General features: G+C 24.5%; 2 protein-coding genes across 2 annotated transcripts; one reads left to right on the plus strand and one right to left on the minus strand.

The window, feature by feature from the left end:
• Positions 1-1,329: 1,329 nt before the first annotated feature.
• Positions 1,330-6,790, minus strand: LOC113555730 (protein 60A). The gene is made up of 6 exons (XM_026960251.1): positions 6,275-6,790; positions 5,376-5,556; positions 5,158-5,312; positions 4,330-4,533; positions 2,831-2,907; positions 1,330-2,469 (listed from the first exon to the last, which is right to left on the minus strand). The coding sequence occupies exons 1-6, from the start codon at positions 6,651-6,653 to the stop codon at positions 2,209-2,211; spliced, it is 1,257 nt and encodes a 418-aa protein (XP_026816052.1). The 5' UTR covers positions 6,654-6,790; the 3' UTR covers positions 1,330-2,208.
• A 4,395-nt stretch (positions 6,791-11,185) lies between these two features.
• Positions 11,186-19,679, plus strand: LOC113555729 (H/ACA ribonucleoprotein complex subunit DKC1). The gene is made up of 11 exons (XM_026960250.1): positions 11,186-11,376; positions 15,580-15,740; positions 16,587-16,803; positions 17,124-17,239; positions 17,314-17,563; positions 17,645-17,805; positions 17,869-17,989; positions 18,227-18,345; positions 18,764-18,867; positions 18,932-18,977; positions 19,313-19,679. The coding sequence occupies exons 1-11, from the start codon at positions 11,364-11,366 to the stop codon at positions 19,442-19,444; spliced, it is 1,440 nt and encodes a 479-aa protein (XP_026816051.1). The 5' UTR covers positions 11,186-11,363; the 3' UTR covers positions 19,445-19,679.
• Positions 19,680-24,423: the final 4,744 nt, after the last annotated feature.

Below are 24,423 nucleotides of genomic sequence, written 5' to 3' on the forward strand. Positions count from 1 at the left end.
AATCTAGGAATATTTTAAATATTTGTAACTCACTTTAAATTAAAACATTAATAAAGGGTTATAAAATGGTGCTCTAGATAATAGTCTCAAGTATCTTTAAGTTCTATAATAAGTCAATTATTTCCAATATTAAACCTAAAAATACAAAATTGGTTTTGCTGGATATAAATTTGCAAAGTACTATGTAACACACAGGTAAGTGTGCTGAGATCATCTTAATAATATTAGATCTCTTTTCAAAATGTGTGAAATTTGAAAATGAACACACAAATATTAAACTTAAAAAAAAAATCAGGTGAACTGTAGATAATTGTACTAATACAAAAGGTGTTTGTATGATCACAATATATTTATTTCATAAAAACTTTCTTTATAAAAGTCATGAGTCTAAGACAAATTGTACATTTTTTTTTTTGCCTTAACACGATTTATAAATATTATTTATTGAAAACTCTTATAATATACTTATATCATAAATCATTATCATATTTTTAAGTACTATAAAATATTTAATGTAAATTTTCTAAAATAGGTGAACATATAAGTATAGGAACAGTGGACAGTGGACGTAAATAATATTAACATCTAATATCTTGTAGCTTGTAGTATATAGTGTAAATGATACTATAAACATAAACTATTAAAATAATGTTTACATAGTGTATAAAATAGTCTAAAAAATTGAATTACATGGATTCTGTTAATTATTATACAATATATTAAGTTAAAGTATTGGTATATAAAAACCGATGTATAAAGTCTTGACCTCTATAAATATCTGATATTTCATCATTATGTACTTAATATACATAATGAACTTGGATGATAATTTTTAATCAAATATTTAACTTTTATAAAATATTTTAGTTATGCCAACTTTTCTACGAGTTTCCTAAAAATCTTATTAATTTATTTTAATAATAACTATAGTATTAACAATATACATATGTCTCTACAGTTCATATTTTTTATCTATAGTTACACAAAATAAATGTTTAATAAGGCACATATTATAAAAATAAAACAAGTTTGAGCAATGCTAATTTTGTAACAAAGGTTTTTTTAAACTTAACATATTAAATTAAAGAGCCATATATTAAATAAATAAAAAAAAAAACCTTAATTTGATACAACTATTTATCAAAATCAATAAACATAATTAGAAATTTAAATAAGTTTCCAGTCATAATAAGCTGATGAAATTAATAATGTTATTAAAAATATTTAGTATAATTAAATTACTATTTATTTATATATCAAATGTAAAAATTAGAAAAAATTATACAATTTAACAAGGCTAAACATTAGCTTTAATTTTTTCCATAGATTTTAACTTAATTCAATATTTATAAAATGTGCTAATTAATAGAATTAAATTAAATAATTTAAGTGTTCTAGAATGAATAAAGTAATATAAACTTTGAAAAAAGAATTTCTTGACTCTTCATTTTATTAAGTTTGAATTAACTTGAACATCAATGCAATTAGTGTTAAATACACATTGATTCATTAAATAATTGTAAATAAATTTGTTTTTAATATGAAATAAAAATAAAAATTGTATTTAAGTAACAGTAAACTTTATATTTTCCTTGAAGATAATAGTTTATTGTCATTACATTTTACTGGCGATAAACACCAGTAAGCACCCACCTACAATTTAAGTATCTAACACTCAATGAGTTAGTTTTTGCTACTATGAATAAAATAGCAAATTATTTTTCAACATGAAAAGTTAGGAAATTCAATATATTTTTCCTAAAATAAGAGATTTTAAAATAGTTATTATACTAACTTAACTTAAACTAATTAAAATAAAATAGTATCGTGTTCATATTTATAATTGAAATGAATAACAAAAAATAATTTTATAAAAATTCTGATTCGCATTTGACACTATCTAATTCTATAGTTAGAATCCAAGTATTTATAATATCATTAAAAATATTGTCAAGTAAATTTGATTAATTTAAAATATAAATTGTTTGCTGTTTTTAAAATATCACTATGATCTAAAGAATATAGTATATAAATAATATACCTTTTTTATCTGTGTAAATAGTTGGTTGTGTTAATAAATTACACAATAGTTAACAATAAACTTAAGACGACGGAGTAAAAAAAGTTTCCTAAAAATAATTGTCAATTTCAGATTTTTTTGTTAACAGCCATATATGTACTTTCCATTTTAAATCAAATGGGCAATTTTTAATGGCACCCACAACTTTTAACTATCATGTTTTTATACTTCTTTAATATAACATTGTTATCTTCCAAAAAAAATAGTACTGCCTGTTGAGCCATTTTTGTTGGAGCACAGCATGGTTTAGGGACTTGTAGAGGACTCATCAAATGCACTAATGTCTGAACAATTGCATGGTTAGTGGCATTCATGTGAGCATTGAGTGGGAAATTACACTCGCCTGTGCAATAAAATGCACCATAACCATCTGGCGCTATTATCCAATCCTGAAAAAAATGTATCGAGGATCAGCAATTAGAGGCCCACAGTTTAAATCTATTCTACAGACAAGAAATAAATGACTACAAAAATATTTTACTTTAGTGCTATTTTTTTTGTATAGACTTGTTATTAACTTGTTAAGCATAAAAAAAATGGTAACAGACTATAAAACTATAAAACACTTTTTTCTTAAATCATTTAAACTCTCTTAGGAATTAATTGTCAACCCCTAATCTGATACCTCAAAATCAAATGTAATGCAGTCATGATATTATGTGGAATAGTAGATTACATTTAAATTTGAATACGATATAATTCTCATAATTTAATACTTCAGCATTTTAAATTTTAAATTATAAACTTTACCTGCCATTCCAGATCTCTGAAGCTCACATATAAGGTTTGTATTTGACAACTTCTTGATTGAAATCCATCTGCTATGTCTGAAATAAAAATTATTATTTATAATTGTTTCCAGTGTTATATATATAAAATATAAAATATTAATCATATAGTTTATATGAAATAATTATGATAAAAAAAAAATATTATTCAATTATTATTTATATATTACATAATTACGTGTTTTACTTAAAAAGATTATTTTCTACTTAAAACAATTATTTGAATTAAAAAAAAAAAAACATTTTAAACAGAACTTGATTTTCTCATAAGAAAAAGAAGATTTAGCATAAATATTCTCTAACGACTTACAGATCTGTAAGTAAGTTAACGGATCTGTAAATAAAATTAGGTGTTGCTTGAACACTCAGGAAAGTTACTGGCTCTGTAAATTATCAGCCAGTAGCCACAGGACTTGTAAACTGCAGATCCGATTTAGACTCTATAACTAGTTAGTAGTTACAGATCAGTTAATATTATTATGATAAGAAAACACGTTTTATTATTAATATTAAATGCATATTTTATTTTAACTAAATTAGTTTTTGTGATTATTAAAAAGTAAAAATTAATATATCTACGCATAATTATTTTTAATTTGGTTTTATCAAAAAAAAATATGGTTTAATTTATTTGATAACCACGGTTATCAATAATTTAATATTTCTTTATGCACCCTAGAAAGTCTATACATTCATTAAAAACCTTATAGGAAGGTAACAAATTTACAGACTGTTCTTTATGCAACCTACTCTTAGTCTAAAAACTAATAAATTTTATATCCATGTCTTTTGTTTACATTTTGGAATAATTCAAGAAAATTAAATTAATTCATTTTTAAAATTATTTTGTGTTTAATTAATAAGTAAAAAATATACCAATAATTATTTGGAGCTTTTATACTTATATAAGTTTATTTCCTAATAAAATCAACTAAAATATCATAATTATATATATATATATAATAATAATAAAACTAATAATTTTGCAGAGCTCCCTCACTTTACACAAATTGATAGATTTAATAATATAATTTATTTTACTTATAAGCCAGGTTACATTAACTATCACTACTATCACTAAATATTTAATTAATGAATAGTGAGCTGATGGTTTATTAAACACAATTTAATGGCCCATTGATTGGTCAATTACATTATATTGAACTATTAAATTAATAAATTTTTCATGCAACCCATTATAATATTAAACTACATCCTATTCAAGTTAATAACTATACTCGACAGCAACTAGCTTTGTTGAAAAACTGTCACTCTGTCAAGATTTACCCTATTTGTCACCCCAACTAGTCAACTATTTGAAAATCAGCCGTATGGTAATACCAAGCATTTACACAGTTGACAGCTGAGTACTACTCTTAACTTGATTAGATTATAGTACAATAATAATAATTGAGTTGTAGACAATCTGAAGTGATAAATCTTTATATGAATCTTGCTTACTTTGAAATGGGTTTGAATTGTAACTACTTTCAATAGTTTTCCTTCTTCTTCGTCTATAATGTTTTTGAAGAGAAGGACCACCAACTATATTACCTCCATTTCTGGACTTCAAATAAACAGCCATAAAAGGTTTTTTTGCTTCAGATAATTGATGTTTATCAGCCCAAGTCACCATACCAATTTCTTCAGGCTTGATTTCATGATCTAATAAGCATATTAAACAATGAAAATTAAAATAAATACATTTTTTATCAGTTTTTTAAGAATTTAGTGTAGTAAATTTATCCAATTTTTAAAATAATAGTAATTCTATACTTTGATTCTATAAGAATAGCCAAAGATAGCAATGAATTTTATTTATTAAACATTTCTAGAATTATAAAATAAATATAATAGTTATGTGGGTGAAAATGAATGTGACACTAATTAGATACAAGTCATGCAACTTAATAGTTTGTTAAAAATATATACTTAGTCCTACTTGAATAAGCTATAATAAACATATAAAGTTATTTTTTTCTTTCATCATAAATTTATATTATAATTTTGTTAACAATAAATTATAGTAAATTAAAAATAATTATATATTAGTATTGAATTTGGTTAAAATTAATTTATATAACTACAGATCTTTTGAATATATATAATCTAAACTGAAATTTTCTTTTCCCATTTATTGCTTTTTTCATTTATTTTTTTTAATTCAAGAATAAAATATTAATAGGTATTTCAGTGTTTTTATCTAATTCTAATATGGACAAATCAACATTTATTACATAATTTAAAAAATTATCTAAAACAATTTTGTTAGTTTTTAACATATTTTACCTTCATTGTCATGAGAATGTACAGAAACATATAATCCTCTATTAGGGTATAAGTAATGGGTCCATGAAACTAAAGCTCCAGTTGCATTAAACCGAAGCCATCCATCATAATCTGTTGTTGTATTTTGGGTATCCACAAATTCTAATTCTTTTTCTCTATTAAATAAATTGTAATAAGAATAATAAACAAATAAAATATTTTAACAATAATTTACTTACCCATTTTTTGTAATTAATACTTGATACAATGTTACCGAATACTTTTTAACACTACTTAAAGTTCCAGATTGGTACAAATGAACTTCAGCTGAAGTAATCATATGAGTTTCTTCAGGTGGTACATCATTTAATTCAAATAAAATCCGTTTACCATGTTCATGTCGAACATTACTAACCGGAGCTAAAAATAAATTAAACATATGAGTAATATTTAACTGTAACAAAATTATACTTAATTTATAACAACATAAATAATATTAAATCAGACAAGCAAAAATAAATAAGTCTCTAAAATGTATTTATTTATTGTTTATTTACATAAGCTTTTTTTGATAGTTAGCCATATAATTTTATTGGTAATTCTTGACAGAAAGTTAAATTAATGATGGGATTGAAATTCATAAGAAGTAAAAATAAAATATGAATATTAGTATATTCTCAATGGCATATTTTGAATCCTGGGACCTCAAATGTACATAAGGAAAAGACACAATCCTTGTATCAAGATATTAAAATAAAAATACTAAGAAATTAATTTTTTTAATATGTTTGATTTAAAAGTTCATTTTTAAATGAATCTATAAATAGTTAAAAACAAATATTATTACAATTCATTTTTTTCTTTTAATTAGCTTCTTAACTTTCATTTTCACTATTTAATGGGTAATTAAATTTCTGTTTTTAAAGAGGCCTCCGTCAACTATAGTCCCTGAGGCCACCAAGTTCAAGCTATACCACTGTGCATTCTGGTTACTTATATATATATAACCATTGATTATAAATACTAGTATTTACTTAACTTAAGTGCTTTACATAAAGCAAATTAAGTCATCAATAATGGGAATAAACAATTTTTAACAGTTAATGATTATCATTACGTTCAGATTATCAGCACTTACAATGATTTGATAGGTATAGTGTGACAATGACATCACTATCTTGTACGGTACGATCATCGTATTGACCAATATCTGAAACACTTCTTGATTTTCTGTCGTGTAAACCGTCTTGTTGTATAGATCTGTAGACGTCAAATAAAAACTGTGGTGCCGAACCGTCAAGGTTCTTTGGAGATTTTCGTGGTATTTTCGGCACACCAAACATGGTCAGTATCTCTTGTTCAACTTCGTTTCGCTCCTCAACCGACATGAGATCTTGCTTAACTGTCTGTACACCATTGTCCATGTACACACCAGTCGGTGATCCAGCAGAGACCATACCGTACGCTAATAGGTGGTGCAGTACGGCAAACGTTAACAGACATTTTTGTTCGTACATTTTGTTGTTATTGTTATTTATGAATTATTATCAAGTCATGAAATTAGATGATCATAATAAAGTACGAGACGCGAACACTAGAATAATCGAACGACGATCCGGACTCGATCCGATTAGCCCACGGCCGATCGTGGAATGTCTGTGAAAGATAGCTCCGGCGTAGTTAGCTCCTATACCATTGATAAGAAATTGGTTGATACCAGTTATATTTAGTTGCATTAACTCAATTTATAAGGGGCAATTAGTAGACATTTTTTTAAACAAATAATATGATTATGACATGAGCATATTATGACTTATTAGTTATTAAGTAAGTTTGTAAGTTAAATAATTTTTTTAACTGCCGCATAGGTTAATTTAAAAATATTAAGCACGTTCATTCACTGTTAAATTAATATAAATGTTAAAATGCGTATTATTTATTAAGGGGATTTGATCTCGCCTGTTTTGTCATATTTTATATCTACAACAATTGTACCAACTAAATTATTCATCGGATACAACTTCTGAGAACTGAAAACATTATTTGTATTTGTAATGAAGTTTACTTGAAAACATTTCTTCCATTTTTTTTTAAAATATTTAAATTTTACAATGTTTATAATATTGATGTTAAAAAATGTTATATCATAAATGTAGTTTTCAACACGATTAAAGATATCTTTAATCGTGGTTTTCAAATAAATTGCATAACAAACACATACCTATATTAATATATATTTTAATTTTTAAGAAACTGTGTATGAGTTATGGATTAGTTGATATAATTGGTAAAAGATAGATACTTTTGACAATTAAAAAAAAAAAACAAATTTATTAATATTTGTGTAGCGCTTTTCACGCGTTAGTGCACAATATGCAAGAGTGTTCTGTTATTTAATTTATAAACACAATAATGATAATTACTGATTAGTGATTACTAACTGGGTACTGTGCATATATGTATTTACATACCCCAAGTTGAATCACTTAGAAAATTGCCTATATTAATTCTCATAAAAATATGATATTTTTATTGACAGAAAATGTTTCACTTGCTGTGCCAATACTTTATAATTGTTCTACATTATTAACTATTTTTCTGTATAAATAAAATTCATACTATAACTATTTATTTATTTTTCAAAGATTTATATATACAAATTAAAATTAAAAAAAAAAAAAAAAACAAATATTCAATTTGCAACACTTCCTATAATAACTGATAAGCCTATAATTTATACTGTGAGAAATGAGTTAAACTTAACATTATTCATTAAATAAATAAATATGCCATATCATAGACAAAAATATCAATAAATAAAAACCAAGAAACTATTAAACTAATAATATTTTAAATAAATATAAATATTTGCTTCACACTTTGTTAAAATTTAGGGTAGTTACCTCCTATACAACAAAAGTTTAAAATCTTTTATACTTTTGAAAGAGTTTAAGTTAATATTACATACATTTAAAATTTTTACATATATATTTGAGTCAACAATTCGTGTAAACTGAGATTCAAAAGTTGTATTACTACCCGAAACAATATTTATGTTACATTTATATCTAGTGACCTAGTGATTATGAATTATAGTTCACTACGGTCAATACTCAATAGTTATTTATGTTTATATAATATTAATAATAATACATTCATGTAAAATAACTCATCTAAATGTTGGACATAAAGTTCATAAAAGATAAACTTAGTACTATAAAACCTAGGTTTATGGTTTGCCCAATAATAATCAGATGATAGTATTATTAATATAATTTGTTACTTTTAGTTTTTCTTTGTTTTTTATAAGCAAAACACTAAAACATTTTTCTAAAATTAAAAATAGATTGTACAAATAAAAATAAACTTTTTCATTTTAATATTAAAATATTATTTAATATCTTAAAGAAAAAATTGCATAAATTAAAAATAAAAATATTAATTAGCAAACCCATTTTAATTTATTATCTACTATCTATAGTAACTAGTATAATACCCAAATTTTTATATTTTTCCACTTTTTGTAAAACATTACATTTACATTTAATAACACTCCAAGAGTTAAAATTAACAACCAAAAAGATTTAATTAGAGGTAGAATTAAAAGCAGTTTTTTTTTATTTAGAAATATTTTGCATCTAACCATTCTTTTATTAAATTTAATACTGCTTTTGATTTTATAAATGCAAAATTATAAATTTCAATATAGATTTTAGTATAACTACCTACTATAATCAGCAATTAGAATAAAAAAAAATGTTAGAATTATCATTTAAATTAAGTACCTTATCCATTTATATAAGGAACAAAATAGACTCAAAACTGATTTTCATGATAATACTTACCAAATCACATAGGTACATCATATTTAACAAACAGAGAAATACAATCACCTTTGCTGAGCAAATCTAATCCATTTAAATTTAAGTTGAAATCATGTATAGCCGTATTTCACTTAAAATTACAACATTAAAAACACTAGTAAGTATATGCGTTTAAGTAAAAAACTAGTTAGTCAAAATATGCATTGATATTACAAATAGGTATAATTTAAATATAAGATACAAAACTACAAGATTAAGACGATAATAAATAATTATCTATTGATATCCATAATTTTTAGTCGTGGCAATGAAGCAACTTTTATACATTTTTTACGATTTGTTTTCTTTGTAAATATATAAATATACCTTTCGATATAGTCCAAAGATACTTAAGTAAATATTCTTTAGCCAAAAATTTAGAAACTTAAACGATTAGATGCAGCTTATTAAAACTAAGTAATCTGAGCTTTTACAGGATTTTTATTCTTTAAACAACTTATAACTGATAAAATTTTATCTGATTATTTTATTTTTTAAATGGACGACCAATTTGCTGTCATCATATTTTGGATTAATTTAGAAATTATTAATAATTCCTTAAGACTGACAATAGACTTTTAAAATAGGCAATACTTTTTGTGTAATAGCTACAAATTTAATTTTTATCTTTAGCCTCAGATAGGTATTATGCCATTATTATTATTATTATTATTTTTATTATTTATGCCATTTAGTGTGATATTATTTGTATTACATAAAAATGTTAACTGTTGGTTCAATTTGATTAATTTTACATTTTAAATTGACCTGCTTTAATTATTATTCTAGGTTAGTCAATTTTATTTTAGTTAAAATTAAAAATTCGAATAAAAACGAGAAAATTAAAATAAGGAAAAATGAGAATTTTTAGACAAATCTAACTGAATTTTTCAAAAAATATTTAATGTTTATAATATGAACATTTCCAGTACATAGGTACTTTATATAATTTTCAAGTCTTTTTGACATTTTAACTTCACTTGTCTTCAGCAAAAGGATGAATACAAGTTTTTTTATTGCCATAGCATTAATAAATAATTAACAATAGCTACTTCTGACTAACGTATAACCATTGATTGTAAATCGTAAGTAAATTAAGTCACTTTACATATTACTAAAAGATAAAGGTTATTAGGTTACTTTATTTCTTTTCAATTACAAAAATGATTAAGTATGTTACCTTTAATAAAAAAATAAAAAAATAAAATAAAATATGTATTTCTATAATTTCTTTAAACAGTTAACAATTACCTAACTATTATAAAAAATATGTAATAACATAAAAACAGTTATTAACTATAACTATAATACATAAACAATATACATACGAGACACGAGTAATTACATCAATTAACACGACCTATCTATAGACAATTTTCCTTATACTTCAAGCAAAGTTAATTAATGATATATTTTTCTTGTAAATTATTATGCTAGTGAATGTGTGGTTGAGTGGTTCAAACTTATGAAAACTGAATTGGGACAAGTTAAAATTTAATAAACAACATAATATATTATTTATTAGTACACCTAATATCCATAGTATAACATTTATAGCATTATTATTTTTACTTCAAAACACTTGAAATCATTCAAAAATATGATGGAAACGAATTATGTTACAAGAATATTACTTATCAAAAGTAATGTTGATTACATTTTCGTTATATATCGAGATTACGTAAAGCGTTACTTTCGTTACGTTACTAAACGTATACGACCACTATAGTACCGTTCGTCCGTAATACTCATGACATTAAGGTCTATTAAAAAATAAAGCAAATAAACGTTAACGAAAAAGGCTTATTTTGATATTGTGCGAACTACAAGTACACAGTTAGTGAAGTAATCAAATAATGTCTGGTGACTACGGAATACGGAATACGACCAAAACAAAGACAAACCTAACAATGAGCAACATCAAGTAAGAACCACGAAACAAAGTGAACAAGAGTCCACAAGTGAGTAATTCCACACCTTGAAGTTTAGGTGTTACCTTCGTAGTTACGTATAGTAACAACAACAACAACAACAACAACAACAACATATATGCCTCCGATGATTCCGTGATAAGGTTGATGAGGATAACACAACGTTGTAGGAGGACTTTGATTGTGCCGGGACGCGATCCACGAACAAACGACGCATTGGTCTTAACCTACAAAAATGTTGGGATTGTTTGTATCGATCAGATAAACTATGTTCACAGCAGTGCAGCGCGCACGTGATTTTCTTACCGCGTCTACTTCGTTCAGGGCTTCAGACGTCGTGGTCGTTTTGCCACTCTTCCGATCTTCTATTTAAGTTTTGTTTACCAACTATCATTCTTCGATATAAATTGCAAGCCAAATACCATTTTCAAAAATGGATTCCACAGGTGAGTGTTATTTATTTTTTTCGGCCTATTTGCCGGTAACGAACGCGTATCAAAGAATAGTCGTCCCGGCAAAAACGTGCAGATTTATTAAATGTTTTGCCCATACCTAATGTGTATTTTCCTCATCCGAAATTAATACGCCGAATACTTGATCTATGTTATTAATTTTAATATTTGTTTAATAATAAAATATTATTAATTAAGATAATAATTGATTTTAAAATTTGAGGGCTACAATTTGTTTAAGTTAACCAGTTGGGAAGGGGCTAAATGTCTCCTCGAACCACTTTGTTTAAATTGTATTCTAAAATAATTCACTTATTTTTAACATGTAATTTATTAATCAATTAATTCAAAATAAAGTAGTTATTTTTCAGTTGTAATAGTAAAATACTTTTACTATTATATATAGTCTCGCCAGTTTGATATAGAATACCCTATAGCTATTATTTGTGTTTTAAGAATCCAAGCAATAATTTATATTTTTTTTTTAGCCAACATAACTAGGTAAACAAATGTTTTTCAAACATTCATACAAATTATTAGTGATAATTAGGGCTATGAATTTAGTGTGTATAAAAAACCTTATGATTTCAAAAAATACAGTATAATATATCACATGATAAATCCTATAATATACACCATATATATTTTGATTATAAGAATGCGAAAAATGTATGTTATATTGTATATTTCTATATTATAACTACAGTTTATAAAATGATAGCCCATGTAAAAAAATATTTTTAGAAGCTCCAAGCTGAATACTTAAATTACATGAAATGTTTCCGAATTTACCTTTATCTCCAAAACCAGTGTTGACATGATGGGCAAAGTTCAATTCATTTAAATCTTCAATCTCAAAATTAGATGACGAATCAGATTTGATAAAAAAACTAAAGAATTGTTTGATAATCTATGTTGAAAAAATGATTTAGTATATATTAAAACTTAAAAGTAATTTTTGCTTTTTATCCCAAGTCATAATTAAACTTACTACAAAACAAGAATTTAACACTTCATGAAAGTCTACAGATTATAATAAATAGTATGGATTGACTTCTTGAGTATAACGGAAGAGTCGCAAATAAAGTTAAAAACTGAATATCTTTAGTTTTACAAAAAAAAATAAAGGATTTAAAACTACAATCAATAAATAAAACATTAAATGGTGAATCAGACGAGGACAATATCCGTTGTAAACACCGGGACAAATTTCTTTATTTAAATATGCGCTAACTACATCATGTGATGTTGAACAGATCTTCAGTCAATATAAATCAATACTATGATCCAATCGCCGATCATAAATATTCAAAAATTTAAAAAGTATGTGGTTGTAGCATGTAACACACTTATTTTCACTATTGAATGTGAATTATAAATTGTATTTCTAAATTATATTATATAAAGACAAACAGCCAATCTCTGACGTATTTCAATAAATAAATATTTTTTTGTGATTATATTTTTTGTATTTTTCTTATTAAAATTTAAATGCATATTTTGGTAAATAAAATACATAATTTACAATTTTTTATTGCGTACCAGTTTCATAAACTCAAAAAAGCACTTAAGGTTAAATAAAAAAAAAATTAAAATATTTTATTTAACAATTGAAATCGCTGTGCTAATATAGACACTTTAGAACGTAAAACATACGCCGCTGTTTCCGACTTCGGCTTTATGACGTCACACGTATACTTTCAAACTCCTTTACCTCGTTGAATAATTAGTGTGAAACCCACACCATATTTCTCAGATAATGACATACTTTAAATCTAAGCAAACTTGTTTTTAGTGTTATGATGTCTTTTAATGTCCTTTATTCATCTATATAATAATAATTTCTCCACAAACAATTTTTGTTTTTGGACCAATTTAAAACTAATAACATTAGATACTTAAAATTTTCTCTAAATGTTTATATTATTAATTTATATATTACATGTTAGAATTTCAAAATTAATTTTACATTGAGAAATTTTTGATGAATAAAATAATCTTTTCAGTCTTATAAATTTAATATAAGATTCTACATAAGTATAGCATGGATTTCTATGTACTAAATTGTTTTTAATGGATGTATGCATAACTACGAGAGTAAGATATATCAACAATTTATAGTACAAAGAATGTGAGTACATAATTGTATTTTGCATATAAATGCATATTTTTATGTTGAGGGAATATATTCATATAAAATCATAGTTTTGAATATTTCACTAATTAAAAAATATGTACATTTCAATCATAGACCTGATACTAGATAATCTGTTTATGAATAGTATGATTTCAACTGCTATAATCGCACTACACGTTGTAGTATAGAAGTTTATAGATACAATAAGACGCAACCCAAATAATTGATAATAATATTTTGGTACCATGTAAATTATCACATCTTTTCCTCCAGTGATAAAAGTTATTATTTTATATTCGAAGTCTATTAGAATTTAAAACTAAATGAATAACAATTTTTAATATTTAGGATTACATATTTAAGAAAAACCATAAGATTAATAAAATTACTATCTTTGTTTTTTTTATCTACACCGTTATTACGGTGACACAATTGAAAGGGTGAATTTTATTTTAACATAATATTGTTATTTAATTTATTATTTTAATTTGTGTGTTATTTTGTTTGTAAATTTAACATTAAAAACTTGGTTTAAAAAATATAATTTCTATTAACTATTATTTTATTAGAGTTATTATTTATTATTTTATTAATTTTGTTAATAATTATTCATTATTTATATTTATTATTTTTAATGTTAAAAGATTAAATTGATAATAAAAGCATATTTTATTAATATTTTTAAGAAAATATAAATCCGCGCTGTACACATAAGTTTCTATTTATACTGGAACTAAAAGTTATACAAATATAATTAAAAAATAAATTATTTTTAAAGATTGAACATTCATTTGTATACAAAGTTCCTCAAAGTAATTTCATACTGAAACCTAGAATCTATAAGAACACACATTTTTTTATTGACATTTTAAGTTCAAATTTGAGCAAAATGAAATATTTAAACAAAGAATAGCAATTATAATTTAAAAATATTTTTTGTAGGTACTTGAAACTTTTGAAATATCTGTATCACATTCTATACACACAATGACATTCAAATGCAATATATTGTCAAACATTAATTCAACCTATCATACTACTATTAGTAAAATAAGTTACTTTGATAGTAATATAAATATTTAATCTGTTTCTTCGTGGAATATTTTGTTGAATGTAATGATTGATAATTGTAATGAATTCAAATTTAGCACATACATGATCTTACCTCCTCAATAATGAGATAAAATCTACATTAGCCTTTCTACATAGGCAAAAAACAAAATTTTATTTTAAATCAATACATTATTCTCTTCAAAATTTAAATTATTGGAAATTCATTAAAAATTTAAAAAGGCAAAGATAAGACCTTATAAATAAAAAAGTGCCAACAATTTTTATTTTGAATTCATTTATACCTTTTTTAAACTAACAGTCTTATAGTAGATTAAATATAATTCATTATTCTATGAATTCACATCTATAGTATTAATATTTCTGTAATATATAAGTAAATGTTAAAAAATAAATGATAATTTCTACTAGGTAGTTTATTAGCAAATTAAATATATTGACCACTTTGTGAAAAAAATTACACGATATTAAAGTGGAATGACCATTTCATGGAATGGTCATCTTTTCACAAAAAAATTAACTACAACAGACTCTTGTATATTTTTTTGAAAGTTTGTGTTCTTAATTTTTGAGAGAATTGCAGTTGATTTAAAGGATAGACCCAATTTTTACGTATGCTAGAATGGTGTACTAGTAAAAAGGAATAAGTAAAAAAATTATTACTTTTTAAGAAACAAAAAATAATTTCTTTGTATCTACTAACTTAAGGTATTTAATGGATTTTTCATTTTCTCAAATGAAATATATAGTAATAAATAATAATAACAAATAAATCATTTTGTATTTTTTTGCTATTAAAAATTGTAGTAAGTTTTTTTACAAGATAACAAATAAACATCAAGTCTTGTTTTTTTTACCTGCACACTATTAGTTACTTGTTTGATATTGACTTTATTTTTTGTTTTATTATAGTATAAATGTCTATATCTCATGTCTAATTTATAATCCCTAATATTCCATTAGTAAAACTTATTAAAACATTTTTCTAGGTACTTCGCCAATTGTTAAAAAAAAGAAAAGCAGAAAATCTAAAGGTGTATTAATTGATGAAAAATCCTTGGGAGAAATCCAGGCTGAAATTCCTTTTTTTATCAAACCTTCTGAAAAAGCTGCTACGATTTCTTCTTCAAATTGGCCTCTGCTTTTGAAGGTAAATATTAGCATTAATTATGTAATATTAATTTAATCAATTTTAATATATTATACAAAATAGAATGTTATTCAATTAATGGTAATCAACGTTTTATTGTTAATAATATTTCTTTTATGAAGTAAATTTTTAGCTCAATGCTTTATAACTTTCTTTTTATCAATTTTTACTTGTTATTTTTCATGTGAAATAAGCATTAATATATAAAACCACTTGATAGCCGATTCAATGTTATTTCTGATGCATAGCTATCATTTGTCTTACTGGAAATATTTACTTAGCATTATGCAGCTTATATAATACATGTCTTTAGAATATCGATTATGATTTATTATCAAAGTAAAAATAATGTTATGATATTTTATGTAAATATTGCCAGTAGTGATAAATGGCAGGTTAACCTAACCTAACCTACATTAGAGCTGTTTATGTTATATGAAGTTGGTTATCTAGTCTTATATGCCTGTAGAAACAGATATTTATATGTTATAATCTAATTTTTAAATATTAAATATTTTATGTATATTTATAAGTAAATAGTTTTATTTCTTTAGTTGATTCATTTTTTGAATATTAAATTAAAAATTTGTTTTATTTATAAAAAGGACTAATAGTTAATGTTGTCTGTCTATATAATCAAGAATAAAACAAGCCTATAACCCAATATCAAAATTGTGATATATCCGTGTGTAGATTAATATTAGTTCATAGTTTAAACACTTATTACAATAATTAACTTTTGTTTTAAATCTAGTTTTATTTGTTTGTAGCTAAGTTGTTTAAGTTTTATGTGGTTAACTATTCAAATATTATTTGAGCAATTATTTTTTTATATTATTATTATAGGATTTTGATAATATGAATGTACGGACAAATCATTACACTCCATTACCATTTGGGTCAAATCCTCTGCAACGAGAAATTAGAGAATACGTTAAAGCCGGTTATATTAATTTGGATAAACCATCCAATCCAAGTTCCCACGAGGTAGTTGCATGGATTAAGCGAATACTAAAAGTTGAAAAAACTGGTCATTCTGGAACATTAGATCCAAAAACTTCAGGTATTTAATCATTTTTTATTTAAAAACCTCGTAGTTTTCTTTGTATCTATTTATATTTTAATAATATTTTTAGCCAAATATACAATATATTGTGTTAGTTGAGATATGATTGATGGATCAAGTTCATAAATAAAATATATTATTACATTTTAATAGAATGTTTTAAATAATAATATACTTTAAATATGCAATAGAAGAATAATTCTATTTAGGATTTTAGTCCTTCAATTTTTCTTATCCAAATATCATTTACTTATATACTTTTTTGTTAAAATTTTAACTAAAATAATGATTTAAATATTTTTTGTTTTTAATTTTAGGTGTATTGGTTGTATGCATTGAAAGAGCAACACGACTTGTGAAATCACAACAATCTAGTGGAAAAGAATATATTTCTGTATTTAAACTTCATAATCCAGTTGAAAGCGTTCTTGAGGTTAGTGTTTTTATTTTTATTATAACATAACAATAACAATGAATAAATTACATTATTTATGCTTTATAATTTAGATTAAAAAAACACTAGAATCTTTGCGTGGAGCTCTTTTCCAGCGTCCTCCTTTAATTGCCGCTGTTAAACGTCAATTACGTATTCGTACTATATATGAAAATAAGCTATTGGATTATGATGAGGAAGCAAATGTAGGAGTATTTTGGATTAAGTGTGAAGCTGGTACTTATGTAAGAACACTCTGTGTTCATATGGGCCTTATGTTAGGTACTGGAGGTCAAATGATCGAGCTTAGAAGAAATCGTTCTGGTAATGATTTAATTCAATTATCAGAAATGTTATTTTTTTTTTTTTACACAAGTTTCAATTTTATTTTTAATATTTCCTAAGGTATTACAAGTGAAGAAGAAGGCCTTGCAACATTGCACGATGTTTTGGATGCACAATGGATGTTTGAGAATAATAAAGATGAATCGTATTTAAGAAGAGTAGTTAGACCACTCGAAGGCATACTTACAAATTACAAACGTGTGTTTGTTAAAGATAGTGCAGTAAGTGCAAATACCCAAAATTATTTAATAATTTATTCATAATTTAATTTTAATTTATTGTAGATTAATGCCATATGTTATGGAGCTAAAATTATGTTGCCTGGATTATTACGATATGATGATGGCATTGAATTGAATATGGAAATTGTCATAGTTTCAACTAAAGGAGAAGCTATAGCTTTAGGTAATTGGAGTTATTTGATGAAATTATTTTAAATTTTTAAATTATTTAACTAAATAAATTTAAAGTGTAAATAAAGTAACTTAATTCTTAAATACCTGTACCTCATGTTAATATTAAATATTTAAAACAAAAAATTAATAACATCAATAGTTTATTTTATATGAATATTTTTTATTGAGGCTTATAAATTTCAAGTTTAAAAATATTTATTTATTATCTTTTGTTGCTACCAAATAGGTGTTGCGTTGATGACAACAGCTACAATTTCAAGTTGCGATCATGGTATTATTGCCAAAATCAAAAGAGTATTAATGGATCGAGACACCTATCCTCGTAAATGGGGACTGGGACCAATGGTACAATATTAATATTGATATTATAATGATCAAACAAATTATTTAATTTTTAGAAGTTAGAATGTTGTATAAATGCTGTCATAAACTTAGGAAAATTTTTTTGCCACAGTTAAACATCCATGATCTTGATATGTTAAGGTTTCATAAATCACATCTGTCTTAATTTTGAAGCCTATACATTTTTAAGAGCATGATAAAAAATGTTATAAGTAACTTCTATTTAATGCATTTACTAATATGGATTTTGTCTAAGTTATCTTATGTCAAAATTATATAACTAATGCTTTTCTAAACTACAAAAACAATCATAATTTATTTAAAACGTACAAAAGGCTATTTTTTTAGTAGGAAAATATTAAAATATTTTTAATCAGTACATTATTTTATAAACTTTAATATGCAATTGTTTGTTTTTTAGGCTAGTACTAAAAAAAATATGATAAAAGATGGCTTATTAGATAAATATGGTAAACCTAATGAAAATACTCCAGAAAATTGGAGACAAACATTCTACAAGGATATGTAAGTTATTAATACGTCGACTATTTATTTGCTTATTAAATGCATTGTATTTTGTATGTTGTAGAATTGATAAAATGAAAACTGAAAATGAAAGTGAAGAAAATAGAAAAGTAATTGAAATTAATATGTTATTTTTAAGTTAAACAGAATAGTATAGTACAACATGATATGATTTTTTTATTGAATTAATATCATTGAAAGTGATATATAATATTGCTTTATATATTACAATAGATAAAAAAGTACCAATCCTCAAAACATTTTATTCTAGATATTAGTTTGTTCATATAATTGTTAATATTTTATTTTTATTTTTTTGTCCTAACTTACTAAGTAAATCACCTGTTTTTATAGTAAAATATCTACTTCAAATTTCCTTGTGATATATATTATGATAATGATATAATTGTACCTTGCTAACGTGTTGTATTTTTGACATGTTTAGAGAAAACGACAGAGTACACCTCCAGAAGATGCGTCTCCGGTAAAAGAAGTAATAAAACAAAAAAAAGAAAAGAAATCAAAGAAAGAGAAAAAAATTAAAAAAGAAAACATTACGGAAGAAGAAGAAAATTGATAATTGAATTAAATCGGACAACTAAATGATGTATGAAAAAATAAGAATACACAGTTTTGATAACCATTATTTGTTATTCTTCAAAAATAAAAAAAAATTTGAAAGAGAAATGTTGAGTTATAATCGAGTTTGTTAACGAAGAATGTATAATAGATTTATACACAAGACAATATTGTTATTTAATTTAATTTGATAACTTTTTTTATGCAATTATACTGAACTTTTTTTATATGTTCTTAATTTTCCATTTAATTTAACTTAAAATGTTCCTAAATATAAATTAACATCATCAGCTCATTTTGACAAATTAAATAAAAACTAAGAAAACCCTATTTCAAAATTTGATGATTTTAATTAAATTATGAATTTTTTCATTTATTTTATCTGATATTCTAATCTATATAATACATATTAAACGCTGTTTGAAGAAATAGTTTTCTAAACTTTAAATAATTCATTATTCATGTATTTTCCATACATAGTACCTACCTAGAACCTAGATATCGGGATTCACACTCAGAACATTGTGATAGCATAGGTTTATCGTGGATAAATACATTTAGCCATAGAGAATAGTAATAGTTTTACACTATTGCGAATTATATTGTAATTATTAATATACACTACCGATAACATTTAAATTATGTCTACAATATAGTCGACACAGCCACCCACTCTAGACTCAATAACAATAGTGTATTTTTAGCACTTACTGGTTTTGATTCTTACAACAGCTCCAGGCACTTCTGTCATTAGTTAAATAGGTACCTATTATTGTATTTAAATTCTCACTTTTGAAACTCATAAGCAGAGTATATTTTAACGTATAAAGTAAGTGGCATGAATGCTGCCACCTTGTGGTTAATGAATGTGCCTTGTACCCCATGGCCGATGCCGTTCCGGGATGCATAATTATTATTATTTCCTTATGACTTATAGTGTCACCTAGTAAAAAATTCTTAAAATATGCTCTGCTCATAAGTCATAGGCTCATAGCCCTATTTCTTATTGGTTTATAAGTTATAACAGTACATATATGCAATTGACAGAACTTATATAGTTTTTAGTTAAGTGATTATATACAATTTTATTAGAACTTATAAATTATAATATTTTCTTAACAATGTTAGCCTCGTTACATGAAAATAGTTATTCTCAGTTATGAAGAAGATTAAAAATTGACTTTGAACTTCCACGAATAAAGATTAAAGATTAATTTATTAAAAATGTATACGAAACAGAATTTGTCAAATTAATACATTTTTCAACGAATTAATTTTGAATAAATTTGCTATTTCAAATTGACTGTAACAATTATAAAATATACTTATATATATATATAAGTACTATCTACCACGCACGAAATTTTCATTTTAGTAATACATAGATCCATTATATAATATTAAATATATTAATTTTATATTTTTTTTATTTTTATTGTAAAGCGTACAATCTGTAATTATTATTACAATAACTGTGCATACGAAAATATATAAGGTTTGACATACGTAGTAGTATGATAAAAGCAGCCGCTTAGTGCTGACACCTTATAGCTTGATTAGGTTAAATTTAAAATTTACCTATGTTTATAATATGTTAATTGATATTTAAAACATTAAATCTCTACATCACTTCTTCTTCAGAGTTTAGACAACGCATAGAGGAGGATTACTAGGAATGGTGTCGGAACCTAGAGCAGAAATTAATGGATTGGAGACTGGACTGGTTTGTCGATCGGGAGCGGAAACGTTAATATAGGATTTTGGCAGTTTCTTAAATTGTATTAATTTTTAAGTCTGTATGAATATGAATGGCGTGATTAGAATTTAGAAACATATAAAAAGGGGCATATGTATTTTGTTTGTGTTGGATATTTTGGCTGCGCCCCAAAACTTGACTGGATCCCGTATCAGTACAAATGGACATTAATAAAGTTTTGTATAGAAATATTTTTATTAAATGAGTAAAGTAAGTGAAATGTTATACAAATGAATAGGTATATTTTGTAGCTATTTAAACAGGGGGTACGGGGGACAGAGCCCCCACGGGTCTGTTTCACTTGGATAAATATGTAAAGCCTCTCCAGGCCTCCAAATAAGTTAAAAACTGAAATTGCGTTTCTGTAATGCCCAGTAGGTTGTAATCATGTCAAGATATCATATTAACTTACGCGTCACCTTACATCAATACAGTCTATAGTCTAGTCAGTCTACACCAAACTAAAAATATTACCATACAAGAGCCAGACAGAGAAACAAAGACGGTACCTAATTAATTGAGGCGATAAACTTGGTTAGAGTTGGCGAAAAGTACCTATTTTGTTGTTGTTGTGGTTACCTAAGTACCTACTACCTACCTAGCTATAGGGGAATATTTTTGTCTTAATAATTATTATCAAAGAAAATAAATATTGTATTTACAACTAAACTATTATTATGAGAATAAACTATATAAAGTAATGAACAATAATGTACCTACCAATAATATACGAATACAAATAATTTTTGGTTAAGAGCATGAAATTTAAATGTTTTAACACAATAATAATTTTTTTAAAACTACCTATGTACTAGCAAATTATTTTATCCGAATTTCTAATCAACGCCATTCTATTTTCAATATTCATAAATCATAATCATACAATTTTCTGATAGATCTCATGGCAAGTTACACCCAACACCTTAAATATGATTTTGTATGTTCTAAGGCTTAGAATCTAAGCTTTTGTATAAGTGTAATACATGTCTGGGAAGTTTCATAATATATGCCAATATTTTGTATATCAATCGAAAATAATTGCCAACGAGTAACGACCTTTAAAAAAATTGTAAATCAATATATTTTTTTATGATTTAGTGATTTTTTAGGCTTATTATTTGGTTCAATGATTTATTAAATACAAATTAGGGCAATATTTTGCAAAATAGTTATAAACAGTGGTGTTCCCATTAATTAATATTAATTAACAAAATATTTTTCTTATGGTCTATAGGAGTAAAGTCGGTAAAAAGCGTGTCAATAATATGGAAAAAATTGAGATTGAAAAGTATACGCAATGTACCCATAATATTGAAAAAAAATCTTGAAAGTATACAGCGTATATGTAGGATACTCTATGGGAACACCCCTGGTTATAAATAGTTTTTAGACTGCAAATTAATACATTTTTAGATTCTGAACGAAGTGAAGTACTTAAAGAATGTATTGATTTAACAATGATGTATTTTTTTTTTTGTATGTTTGTCATCACGATTTGGAGTAGAAATAATGCTTTGATTTTTGACTTCAGCCCCTCTTTGAAAAGAAAATTCATCTTATATCTAGTTGGTACTTTGGGGGGTCAAAAGTAAAAAATTGCCTGTTGTTTTCAAAAACTTCAGGAAAAACCCTAAAAAAGTGACAGAAAAATGGAAATTTTTACGCATAATCAGTTTTTGACAAAATTAATTTTTTTATTTTGCTGTAAATCGAAAACGAATCATTGTAAATACTTGAAATTTTCACCAAATGTTTATATTAGCGTTATCTACTTACGATTAACTTTTCCGAATATTTTGACCTTTTTTAAGCTATTTATAGACAATTTAAATGTTCGATTTAGTGATTTGAAATGACTATAAAAAAAAATTGGCTATCCAAAAAATTTTTAAAATTTAATAAAAAGTTTATTACAAGTTGTACTTATCGTAATAAAAAAAATTGAAAATCGTTAGTCATAATTTTCGTTCATAAGCATTTAAAGTTCATATGTTTACGAAATATGTCAAAATCGTGAAAATTTGCAAGAAATTTTGAAGTTGAAAATTCATAAAATTTTTGTAATTTATATCTAATGTTAAAAAACCCAATACAAGGTTATCCATAGGTTTTCTTTCAAGTAACCGAAAAAAAAAATTCTAGCGTCAATATAGAAAAAATTTAATAAGCATATGAAATTTATTTTTTACGAAATCGAGTAAAATTATGATGTATTACAATTTAAATATAGGTAATAATATAATCTATCCTACTAATTATTCTAGACTGACAAATCATTTCTGTTCAGAATCGCTTTTCGTATACAATGGTACTTAACATTACGTTCAAATTTAACACATCCAATTATAGTGACCTACTCTTCATCTCTACTATACAACAGAGCGATATCCATTTGTCCACCTTTTTTTAAACAATTTCACTTATTACATTTTAATGAAATATTTGAATATTTGTAAATATTAAAAATTAATTTATAATTGTTTATTTATAAAATATTGTATTACAATATTGTCAATATTTATATATATATTAAAGTACAAATTGTTTTTGCAGAGACGTAATTTTCGACAGTTTCGCCAAATTAATAGTAGCAAGTCAAAATAAAATATTATTTGGGTCAATATGATATACCTATATAAAGTTGCTGCAGATCTATGATACATATTATATAAAACCTGCTCGGTGTTTTATTCTCGTTTAACTTTAATATTTAAAACAAATTGCAACCATAAATTATTATTATTTATTATAAAGATAAAAATTAAAATATGGTTCTTATAGCTTTTTAGAAGTCACTTTGTACATTGTACGGTTGAACATTATATAAAAATGCGAAATCTTATTAGATACATATACATAAAAATTTATGATATTTAATAAATAAAGACATTGAGTATGATGTACTATGTATAGTACCTATTATAAATAAAATTGACAATTTTTAGTCACGACAAATTGTTTTAAATTAAATTCGATGAGCTTTAAATATTATTATTCGTTTGATATCTAAGTATCTAATGACTAATATATTAAATGAGCAGAGGACAATGGTAGATTAAGATATTTTGCGACTGTAGGCAAATCATTTTCTTTACCTCCTCCCTCCCCTTGAAAATCAAAATAAATCGAGAAACATATATACATGTTATTAATTTATTATTATTTTATTAATTTCGTTTTATTGGCTAATGGCTATTCATAATTATCGATATTATATCATT

Source organism: Rhopalosiphum maidis, chromosome 3, assembly GCF_003676215.2.
Source record: "Rhopalosiphum maidis isolate BTI-1 chromosome 3, ASM367621v3, whole genome shotgun sequence".
NCBI lineage: Eukaryota > Metazoa > Arthropoda > Insecta > Hemiptera > Aphididae > Rhopalosiphum > Rhopalosiphum maidis.